Genomic DNA, 12,713 nt, shown 5'->3' on the forward strand with positions numbered 1-12,713 from the left:
TAATAATGATAATAATAATAATAATAAGAAGAAGAAGAAGAAGAAGAAGAAGAAGAAGAAGAAGAAGAAGAAGAAGAAGAAGAAGAAGAAGAATGAAAAGATGAAAATATTGGTTGTCTAGAGGCAACAGAAATCTAAATGGATTTGCATCCTATCCTATGATTTAAGGGTGATACTATTTGATGAAGGGAAGCTTTGCAAGAAATATTTTCGTGTATGTTCTTTATGACAAATAATTTCTGGCTTTATTTAATTTAACAAAGGGGGTACCTGTATCCACCAACTAAAGTAATGCGTTTGTATAATGTATAATGTATATATAAGTGAAGCCGTACAAAAGCTCAATAACAACAGATCGCCAGGTTTAGATGGTGTTAGAGCAGAAGAACTAAAATGTCTTGACGACGAAGCCATGTAAATACTGACTGATATGTATAATAAGATAATTAAGACAAAACAAGTTCTCAATCTTGGAAGTGGAAAACTCATTCTGCTAAACAAACCAAATAAAAAGAATATCCTTTTAGAAAATTTGCGACCAACTGTTTTATTATCCACGTTAATAAAAGTTTTAAGCACAATCACGAGTTCTTTTCAGACAGTCTGAATCATTTGGGGACTAAAGGACAAAGGGAGTGGTTATGTAAGGACGTGGGGTGTTTTTATGGATAAGGATAAGGGGTGGTGTTATGTTGTTTCCGCCTAATCACAAAGGGAAGTGTGTATTCCCTTCATCAACATAATTGAAGTTCTTTTTCAAGTTTCACGCATTTATTGTCTTATTTACCAATAAAGTTTGTGTTTCAAAATAATGAAGGGATGGATCTGATTTCAGATGACAATTGGAGTAGAAAAATCCATGGAAAAAACCCTGGCAGATTTCAAGGAAGAGGTGAGTAAAGTCATTGTAATGGATGATGTTTTGTCATCAGATTAGTTGTATCCTGTATCGTGGTGTCCTGTCTAATGTTTGAATACAGTCAGTATTCATTACCATTCCCAAAAAGCAAGGAACTATTGACTGTGACCAACACAGAACAATCAGCATAATGAGCCAGGCCACAAAAATTATATTAAGAATGCTTATGAAAAGAATGAGGAGGAAGATCTTTCCAGAGATAAGTGAGAGCAGTTTGGTTTCATGAAAGGAAAGGGGACAGTAAATATCGAAAACAATATTTCAACGATCAAGCGAAAAACTAAAATCATCTTTGCTTCATTGATTTTTCCAAAGCTTTTGAATCAGTACAATACGAACTGCTCTTTAAAATCTTAGAAAAGATCAGAGTAGATAGTAAAGACCTTCAAAATGTGAAAAACGTATATTGGAATAAAACAGCATGTGTAAAACGAAACATTGGACGATAATAGTAATAGTAATGATAATAATAATAATTATATTTCTTCTTCTATAGCGCATCCTGTCAGAGCCTCAAAGGCGTTATTCCAGTCTTCCCTTTGATAGACCCTGGATACAAACGTCCCCTATGGGAGGAGTAATAGGAATTTTATTTATCATTAACACATGCATACGCACATGCCTGTGCAAGCAGACATATACGAGCATAGATGCATGATGAGAATAATTAGGCACTCGGAAGAATTTTTTGCAAATCAATTAAAAACAAGGACAGATGATTACAATGAATATCTTTACAAAGAAATGACTTAAGACATTTCTTGAAAACCACAGCACTGCTTGAAAAGAGGACATGAAGATGTGAGTTCCAAGCATTTTTATAGGATAAAATTATTGATTATTGAAACCGATGCCTTTGATTTCAGATAACAACAAAAATAGAAACATCCTTGGCAGACTTCAAAGAGGAGGTAAGTGAATTCATTGCATCAATAGATTTTTAACCAAAAATATGGAATTTGTGACACACCATCGAATGTGTTCAGACAAACATAGCTGATTGTTTACTTAGGACTATCATTTAGGTGATTAGTTCTCATTAGATTCTTTCAATCTGATTATAAACGTTTAAGGTTTATCAAAATTTTCTGTGCTGGTAAATGGATCGGGAAGGTAGAAGTGGTGTGTATTTTACATTCATACCAATGCGTAACACCTGTGTAGTTTCTTACTATAGCAATCACTGTCATTGTTTGCTGACTATTAACTTTTAAGACAGTCTGAATCATTTGGGGACTAAAGGACAAAGGGAGTGGTTATGTAAGGACGTGGGGTGTTTTTATGGAAAAGGATAAGGGATGGTGTTATGTTGTTTCCACCTAATCACAAAGGGAAAAGTGTATTCCCTTCATCAACATACTTGAAGTTCTTTTTCAAGTTTCATGCATTTATTGTCTTATTTACCAATAAAGTTTGTGTTTCAAAATAATGAAGGGATGGATCTGATTTCAGATGACAATTGGAGTAGAAAAATCCATGGAAAAAACCCTGGCAGATTTCAAGGAAGAGGTGAGTAAAGTCATTGTAATGGATGATGTTTTGTCATCAGATTAGCTGTATCCTGTATCGTGGTGTCCTGCCTAATGTTTTAATACAGTCAGTATTCATTACCATTCCCAAAAAGCAAGGAACTATTGACTGTGACCAACACAGAACAATCAGCATAATGAGCCAGGCCACAAATATTATATTAAGAATGCTTATGAAAAGAATGAGGAGGAAGATCTTTCCAGAGATAAGTGAGAGTAGTTTGGTTTCATGAAAGAAAAGGGGACGGTAAATATCGAAAACAATAATTCAACGGTCAAGCGAAAAACTAAAATCATCTTTGCTTCATTGATTTTTCCAAAGCTTTTGATTCAGTACAATACGAACTGCTCTTTAAAATCTTAGAAAAGATCAGAGTAGATAGTAAAGACCTTCAAAATGTGAAAAACGTATATTGGAATCAAACAGCATGTGTCAAACTTGATAACGATACATCGGACGATAATAGTAATAGTAATGATAATAATAATAATTATATTTCTTCTTCTATAGCGCATCCTGTCAGAGCCTCAAAGGGGTTATTCCAGTCTTCCCTTTGATAGACCTGGATACAAACGTCCCCTATGGGATGAAATAGATTTTTAACCAAAAACATGGAATTTGTGACACACCATCGAATGTGTTCAGACAAACATAGCTGATTGTTTACTTTAGACTATTATTTAGGTGATTAGTTCTCATTAGATTCTTTCAATCTGATTATAAACGTTTGAGGTTTATCATAATTTTCTGTGCTGGTAAATGGATCAGGTAGGTAGAAGTGGTGTGTATTTTACATTCATACCAATGCGTAACACCTGTGTAGTTTCTTACTATAGCAATCACTGTCATTGTTTGCTGACTATTAACTTTTCAGACAGTCTGAATCATTTGGGGACTAAAGGACAAAGGGAGTGGTTATGTAAGGACGTGGGTGTTTTTTATGGATAAGGATAAGGGATGGTGTTATGTTGTTTCCGCCTAATCACAAAGGGAAGTGTGTATTCCCTTCATCAACATACTTGAAGTTCTTTTTCAAGTTTCATGCATTTATTGTCTTATTTACCAATAAAGTTTGTGTTTCAAATAATGAAGGGATGGATCTGATTTCAGATGACAATTGGAGTAGAAAAATCCATGGAAAAAACCCTGGCAGATTTCAAGGAAGAGGTGAGTAAAGTCATTGTAATGGATGATGTTTTGTCATCAGATTAGTTGTATCCTGTATCGTGGTAAAATTATTTATTACAGTCTCAGACAAAGCAGAAAGAAAAATATAAGAAAATAAAAGCCATCCCATAATCATCCTGCCACGACTGGGTGTAAAGGTAGCACATCTTCATGACTAGTAATCAGGAGGTCTGAGGTTTGATCCCCAGTCGAGTCAAACTGATATTTTGAGATGTTGTATTAGCTTGTATTTGTCTATTTTGTTTTGCCTGGCACTGTTTCATACACATATTGTTAAATCTTTATCTTTCGCCAGTGGCTGCTCCCTAATTTGTTCCTTCTAGTTCAGGAAATTTTACATGTGGTTTAAATGTTTTATAATTATTTTAACATTTCATGTCAAACCAAGGCTGAGTAAATTGAGTAAGCTTATAGCTATCAACACGTCCTCATATAATTATCAGTAGTTGCTGAAAGTCAGCCTAACTCAGGTAAATAATATTTGAGTTACAATTTGGGGAAAACATTTTATGAACAGGAATCATATAAACCATTTTCATGGTGGCAAAATATCTCCCAAGTTGTGTTCCAGAATCAAGCAGGGATTAAGATCAGCGGATTGAGGGTTTGTATATCTGTGTACGTATGGCACAACTTGAAAAAAATGTCAACTTGATCTGGTTTAAGAAAATAAACTTGAGCTGCTGTATAGCGTAATATCTACTATATTTGCTCAAGGCACTTTACACCGCATCTCAAGCCAACAGCAACATGAAGAAACATGATGCCTTGTTTCAAATTAGACAATGGTGTTACCGACCAGGTACTCATTTTACACCTGAGTGGATGAGAGAATGTCAGTAAAGAGTCTTTTCCAAGAACTCAACTTTGTGCCACACAGAGGAAGACCTGGACCAGAGGCTTATCAGTTGAGTGTCATCATAAATGTTTGAAGGTATTTGGACTCTTTACATGAAGGGGTATCAAATAGTTTATTTGAAAAAATAATCATGATCATAACCACTTATCACAAATATGAGTCCTGAATGGTGTTTTATAACCACTTATCACAAATATGAGTCCTGAATGGTGTTTTATAACCACTTATCACAAATATGAGTCCTGAATGGTTTTATAACCACTTATCACAAATATGAGTCCTGAATGGTGTTTTATAACCACTTATCACAAATATGAGTCCTGAATGGTGTTTTATAACCACTTATCACAAATATGAGTCCTGAATGGTGTTTTATAACCACTTATCACAAATATGAGTCCTGAATGGTGTTTTATAACCACTTATCACAAATATGGGTCCTGAATGGTGTTTTATAACCACTTATCACAAATATGAGTCCTGAATGGTGTTTTATAACCACTTATCACAAATATGAGTCCTGAATGGTGATTTATAACCACTTATCACAAATATGAGTCCTGAATGGTGTTTTGACGAAAAATAGAGGGTAAAATAACTATCGACACAGCAAAATTTTGCATTGGTTTGTTAATAATACAGACATAGAAAAGAAAATACATCACTCATTATCTCAAGATGATTTAATTTTATGTCACCAAAAATAAGTGTACGTTGATTTTTACATTGTTTCTAATACAGGATTGAAAATATCAATGGTCGGCTGAATGAAGTCTCGATTTTCGTGATCGGCAGATCAAAACTCTAAAGTCTACATACAAGCTTTGCACACCATGTTTTATTTAATTTCTGATGACATCAGAGGTCTGATCCGCCCAAAATTAGACAAAACATGGAGCACAGGGCTCGTATGTAGAGTTCAGAGGTTTTTGATCCAACGACCATCGATATCAAACAGTAATAAATATGTAAACTTTAAAATGAGCAGCGCATAGTTGAGTTGGAGAAGGTTTCCACCTCACATTCTCTCACAGGGCTCCATTGTAAAATGATTGTCTGGCCGTTAACAGGGATTTTGTTTGTTGAAAAAAAAATTTGTAATATCACCTAATATGTGTCATGTCTCATCCCCCTTCTAATGTGTTGTTGTCGGTTAGAGACTCCTTGTGTTGAAAATGTTTAATGGATTTTGCACTGTATATATTCTAAAATTCTGTCAAAATAATTCCTGTTCTTGTATCTCTTTCTTAGGTATTCCATTTTCTACCACTATGCTTTAATCTTGATTTCTAATATTACTGCTATGTATTTCAGGTCAAAGATTTAAAAACTAAGATGGATATTTTCAGTATATCCAGTCTAATTGAAGGTGCTAAGGCCGTGACAGCATCCACAGTCGATAAGCAGCCTTTGTCAGAGCAAGTTCCCATCCCACCTAAAGTGATAGAGCATCCATCGATGGCCATATCATGGAAAGAATCCCATTACATTTCAGGTAAACTTGGGGGTCGCGATTGCTCATTGGTATAATACACAATGTAGATGGATCGGCTATGATATAAATAACACCTACTTCTTGAAATTGGTAACCAGTCCTCACCCTTGATTTTTGGAATGGCGCAACTGGTTGATGTTGCTGCTTTCTTGTTATCATGTCAGATCAGCAGCTCTTTTAGTGGGTGAAGGTGAGGCTTAAAGAGTAAGATCAAATAGTAGTAGTATCGTTCGGCTACACATCTATGTTCAATGTATCAATCCAGGTTCTGAAGTCATCATCACATTTGTTGATGGTTTCAAATCCTCTTCAAGTTCTAGTACGAAGTGGTTTGCATCTTGTGGTGCTTGGTTGCACTTTGGGCATGTTGGTGATTCTTGGAGCCCCCATTTGTGCACGTTGGCAGCTATTTTGTATATTTTGACCGTAGTCTATTTGCAGCTACCCAGTATTTTCTTGGTTGATCCTGTAAGTAAGATCAATAGAAATCTTGTATTGAAGCAATCAGTTGTTAGTCAAGCTACCGCATAATGTGCTGTAAAGCTCCCTCTTTATAGCTAAAAACAGACCTTAACATGAATGTGATCACATTATTGCGAAACTCTAAAAATTGTATTCCATCGTGGTATAGCTCAAGGACAATATCCAAAATGGCTGCTGTGCTGTTTAACAGGATAAATATTCTTACACGTGCAAACTGATCTTCGATTGTAATTGTAAAGAACTTCTGAGCATTGTATGGATAGGACACTGGGTCTCTGTTAATTGTATGTGTTTCAAGTTAAATACTCAACCCTTCTCATCACTAGATCAATCATACTTATACACAAATTGTGTGTAATCTTTTAATGTTTGTAATTTTTGTGTCACAATTAAGTGAGGACTAATCACCAACAATAACAAATAGCTGGGTGACGTCAACTATATTAATTCTGTCGTAAATACAATGGTCCATTATTATTTTTTCATGTTTATTATTATTATTATTATTATAATTATTATTATTATTATTATTGTTATTATTATTATTATTATTATTATTATTATTATTATTATTATTATTATTATTATTATTATTATTATTATTATTATTACACTCGATCACGGAAATCTCAAACTTGGTTCAATTCCCAGTTTTATTTCCTCTATTTTATCACTTTCCGAGGCCAACACATCACCTTGCAGTTTTCAGTCCACTGAATTTTTTATGTTTCGTGAATTGATTGTGTTGAACAGAAACGAACGATTCCATTGCTCTCCCCTTCGCACTGTGTCAGTTAATGTGTTACGCTTGTGTATGTGTGAACTGAGGGGGCACCCGCTCATCACCTCTGTTACCTCACTTTATGGTACTTAATCTGAGGTGACAGTACCATCGCAAAATGACCAGTATCATTGGGACGGGAGACTAACAAGGTGATTCCTTTCGCAGTTACTGTTACTTATTAAAATGATACAAACAATTAGGGGTGGGGAACGTGGGGTGCATAGATAACACAGGACCTAGTAGTCTGTGGTGGGGTGAGAGCAATGTCCTCCCTCCCTCTTTAGCTTGCTGTGGTTAAGAAGGAAGAGCGTGAAGGTGTTAATTAAGTGAGGATTAGGTAATAACGTCGCGTGCTGAGTGTGTAATCCACAATGCAATTTGCTGTCTTTTTATCAAGAACACGCCTAATCGAACAAGACAAGACACACTAAATGCAACACCAGTGAAAACTCTCTTCATAATTTTGTAAAAGATGACTGAGGAAAAGAAATTGAATTGTTTCTCTATTGAATCTTGACAGAGTTCACAATAATGGATAGTTATCATTATAATATGACTTTTATCAAGACGACCCACATTTACCTCCCTCATATCTTTTGTAAAATACTCAACACGAAAAACTCGAAAACACGGAAATCTCGAACAAATAGGCCCGGTCCCGACTTGTTTGAAATTCCCGTGCTCCAGTGTATTATTATTATTATTATTATATTATTATTATATTATTATTATTATTATTATTATTATTATTATTATTATTATTATTATTATTATTATTTGTTATTTTATTATTATTATTATTATTATTATTATTATTATTATTATTATTATTTATATATTATTGATTATTATTATTATTATTATTATTATTATTATTATTATTATTATTATTATTATTTTATTGTTTGTTGTTGTTGTTGTTGTTGTTGTTGTTGTTGTTGTTGTTGTTGTTGTTGTTGTTGTTTTTTGTTGTACCCAAAGCCTAAAATCACAACATGGTGTGTGTTTCTTCTTGTTTTCTTTTTTTAATTAGATTATTTAATAAGTTTCTCACTTTAAAATGAATAATTTTCATCCACAGCATGTTGCGATAAATCGACCTTTCATGTTTCTGTGAGTACAATGCCGTTGTTACCAAACAGACAGACATGGATTGGAGGTTATGGGGTTATTACTCCTAGCCCTTTTATGGACCCTGAATCTGGGATATTCACAGTGCCATTAAACGGGAATTACCGTTTCTCTGTGTCATATAAATCTAGCATTTCACCAGTTAAACTGTTTGTAAATGGCTGTGATCAAAGTAAAAAGTCTGAATATAGTAAGTGCAGTGATACTTATGAATATTCTGTAGACATTGATCTTACATCTGGGACTAAAGTTTGGCTTGAAGTTACCTCACAGTCATATAACTACTCTCCAAATGATCGTCTCAATAATCTGAATTTTAAAGGAAACTTTCAAAGATAGATCTTAGGTCATACAGATTTTCAACAAAGCCTGATTCTAAGTAAACGGAGCAGCTGGTTGCACTGTGTCACTGAAAGTAACTCTTTTTGTCTGAAGAACAAACAAATGAGGCTCTTTGTTACATATTTTTCCTTGCTTCGATTCAAATGTAATCGACATTTTTTCAGAAAATATTTAGTAAACAATTGTTAGGAGATATATACACAACCAACATTGTACTGACTTGCTCTTTATTTAAAAATGCTATAATTATAATTTACTCTGTTCTTATCAAAGTGTGATTTTGGTTATCCAATATGGATAAAGTTAGATATAGGTATTGTTGCTTTTAACATCGTAGTTGTCTGAGGCAAGAGTTATCAGATTGTTTCATTGACGTCTTTGTACATTTGGTTACAAAATCCACACCACTGTAATTGCTGCATTCAATTTTTCTATATTGTATTTGTTCCCATATAAAGTGCATTATTGACCTTTCGTATTACAAAACTTTTTTTGCACATGTAATGGCAGGAAATAACTATAAAAACCTGGCGATTGTAGTCTATTCTTAAATAAGCTAATTCATCATTTAAAAGAAATTTGATAAAGTGAATTACATAAGTTTGAAGTTAGCCGTCACCACGGAGATGACTACTTTTATCATAGCAATCTCTACAATAACAACAATATCAAGCGGTCCCTAAACAACAGCAACACTTCACATGTAGGAAGAATAGGCAATATTACAATTTTTTCAAACAGACCCATTTTACACCTGAGACCGATGAGAGATTGTGAGCCTTTTCCAAGGACTCCATTATGCGCCACCCAGACCGTTACTCGAACTCTGGACCTTCCAGTTGGAAGGCAAGTGTCATACAACTAGACCCATAGAGCTACAAGGGAATATCATCCTTTGGAGAGAATAAAAGGTTGCCTAAAACAATGCAGCCAGGCTGATTTTAGGGGATAAAGATAGATATTTGTCGGCATCTCTTCTTCTTCACGAGTTGCATTGGCTACCTGTGGAGAAAAGAGTTGTATAAAAGATTTGTACTGTTGTCTATAAATCACTGACCAGAAATAGTCCTTCATCTAATATTATTAGAGACCTGTTGGACGAGTATGTCCCAAACAGAAACTTGAGATCAAATAATGACCATCCATTTCTTGTCAAACTTAAAACCTTTCTAAAGATACGTGAACAATCCTTTTAATTTGTGGTTCCCCACTTGTTGAACAAACTCTCTCCCGCCACATGTGAGATGCTCTAATTCATTGACAACATTCAAATCCAAATGAAATACTACCTTTTATGTTATAACATATCTGCCGAATCTTACAAATTTTTCGCAAATTTACGAATTTTAGACAAATTTTGTGGCCAATTACAACATTTTATTGAAAATTACGAATTTTTAATTCTCAGTAATACTTAAATAATATTAATAATAATAATAATAATAATAATAATAATAATAATAATAATAATAATAATAATAATAATAATAATAATTAATAATAATAATAATAATAATGGTGATGATGATGATTATAAAAATAATAATAATAATAATAGTGATGATGATGATTATGAAAATAATAATAATAATAATAATGATAATAATAATAATAATAATAATTAATAATAATAATAATAATAATAATAATAATAATAATAATAATAATAATGATAATAATAATAAAGCATTTCAATAGCGCATAAGCATGACGATGTAATGTTGAAGTTATCATCATTCTCAAATTGTTGTTGTTCAAACATGATTTCAGAAATTACTAATTTCCTTGTCAAATTACTAAAAAATGACATAAAAAATTACTAAATTTGAAGTTTTCAATTTGGCAGGTCTGTTATAACACCCACATTTGAAAATTTCAATAATATTTCTCCGTAATATCGTTTTTACATGTCCTTCTAACCTTGTAGAGCTGTAATGCATGGTAAAGCCTGTGTTGCATGGGGAAAATGTTATTCATTATTATTCATTATAAGAAAATCTTATTAACAAATCCAATCATAGTGTGACTATGTGGTCTTGTGGTATGACACTCGCTCTCGGATCTGTAAGTCTTGGGTTCGAGCATGGCCTTTGTAAAGTTATGGCCTGACACTGACCAAAAAATGACGACAAAGTGCCAGTCTTTGGCCACAAAAGAAAATAAATCGTGAGTTGTATTCAATAGTTCAACCAATGAAATAACTTGTTTCCATGAGCTCTACTAACGAGAACTCACTAGGCAGTGCAAAAACCAAATAATGACGTCAAACTGCCAGTCCTTTTGGATTTCAGTGTCAGGCTATAATATAACGATGACTGCGGTTCTAGCCTGGCTCGGCACATAGTTGAGTCCTTGAATAGACTCTTTACTCACATTTTCTCACCATACTCGGGTGTAAAATGAGTACCTGGCTGTTAAAAGCGTTATCTCTGTCCGAAAAAAATAAATTGTAATATCGCCTAACAGGCATCATGTCACGTCCTACATATTAAGCATTGCTTTTGGCCAGGGACCCCTTGAAAAGAGCTTTGAGCATGTTTAGTGGATATTTCGCTATATAAAAACTCAATTTAGTTCAAGTTTATTTTGGCTCTTCCAATCATGTGGTTTTATTTCATCTGGTTCATCCAATCATGTGGTTTTATTTCATCTGGTTCATCCAATCATGTGGTTTTATTTCATCTGGTTCATCCAATCATGTGGTTTTATTTCATCTGGTTCATCCAATCATGTGGTTTTATTTCATCTGGTTCATCCAACCATGTGATTTTATTTCATCTGGTTCATCCAATCATGTGGTTTTATTTCATCTGGTTCATCCAACCATGTGGTTTTATTTCATCTGGTTCATCCAATCATGTGGCTTTATTTCATCTGGTTCATCCAATCATGTGGTTTTATTTCATCTGGTTCATCCAATCATGTGGTTTTATTTCATCTGGTTCATCCAATCATGTGGTTTTATTTCATCTGGTTCATCCAATCATGTGGTTTTATTTCATTTGGTTCATCCAATCATGTGGCTTTATTTCATCTGGTTCATCACGACATAATACAGGATGGAGACTGAGTCACATATTATGACGTGCACGTATTAGCAGGTCTGATAACCCAACAAGGGGTCCACATAGCTCAATGTGTAGAGCACCCAATTCACACGCAATGGAACAGAGATCGATTTTTTTCTCCAGCAGTGATTGGGTATCTAGGTCTAAAAGATCTTGTGGAAAATACTTTGCGATAGTCTACCGTTCTATTCGGTTGGGGAGCAAGCAATTGCTATTGTTTCTCTCACGCTATAGAAACTGGGATAAACTTCGGCTTCATGGATCTATTGGATCTAAATCTAAATGACAACTTACGACCGACAACCCAATGCAATGGTGGGCTTGATTTTACACTGTTGTAATGGACAATATATATTTTGCATTGGCTAAAGAGTAATGTATTTCCTTCCATTACAACAATGGAACGTAGTATTTGGGTTATCAGACCTGCAATTAAGTACACTTCAGTCATATGTGACAATCACCTCAAAATGGTATTACACCAGGAAGGGTTTGATGGTGAAGATTAGATTTATAGATTTATATAGCCAGACATGTGTGACGTGCCACACATTTGTAAGACTAGAAAATCTTTAAGGAGCTAACGAGTAAAACGTTATGTCTCTGTTCATTTTAGATTTAGAATTACCTTTAGTCATTGGCTTCAACCCGATATAGATATATGTAGTAATATTGGATTTGTTATTATTATTATTCTGTTAAAACTTATAATAATGGACAACGTTGGTGATTCCTGTTGACATCAGACATCTCGTTTTTTAAAACTATCTATATTCCCTCATGGAATGCCTATGCGACGATATCTTATGGTGTCGTGGGGGAAGGGCATAATTGTTTTTTAAATATGCATCTAATGTGCCATAAATAAATCCCCAAAATTGTTGAATTGTTCTCAATGCTTGCATTCTGGTCCC

General features: G+C 33.9%; 1 protein-coding gene across 1 annotated transcript in view; it reads left to right on the forward strand.

Moving 5' to 3' along the window:
* LOC144972258 (uncharacterized) overlaps positions 1 to 9,794 on the forward strand; it is a 12,075-nt gene extending 2,281 nt beyond the window's left edge. The window contains exons 3-8 of the mRNA XM_078913307.1: positions 836 to 892; positions 1,786 to 1,830; positions 2,372 to 2,428; positions 3,560 to 3,616; positions 5,811 to 5,991; positions 8,340 to 9,794. Of these exons, the coding sequence (XP_078769433.1) occupies positions 836 to 892; positions 1,786 to 1,830; positions 2,372 to 2,428; positions 3,560 to 3,616; positions 5,811 to 5,991; positions 8,340 to 8,728 (786 nt within the window). The 3' untranslated portion in view covers positions 8,729 to 9,794. The remainder of the gene's footprint in view (positions 1 to 835; positions 893 to 1,785; positions 1,831 to 2,371; positions 2,429 to 3,559; positions 3,617 to 5,810; positions 5,992 to 8,339) is intronic.
* Positions 9,795 to 12,713: the final 2,919 nt, after the last annotated feature.

This window comes from Berghia stephanieae, chromosome 5 (assembly GCF_034508935.2).
Source record: "Berghia stephanieae isolate SIO BIC M18660-M18661 chromosome 5, UCSD_Bste_1.3, whole genome shotgun sequence".
Taxonomy (NCBI): Eukaryota; Metazoa; Mollusca; class Gastropoda; order Nudibranchia; family Aeolidiidae; genus Berghia; species Berghia stephanieae.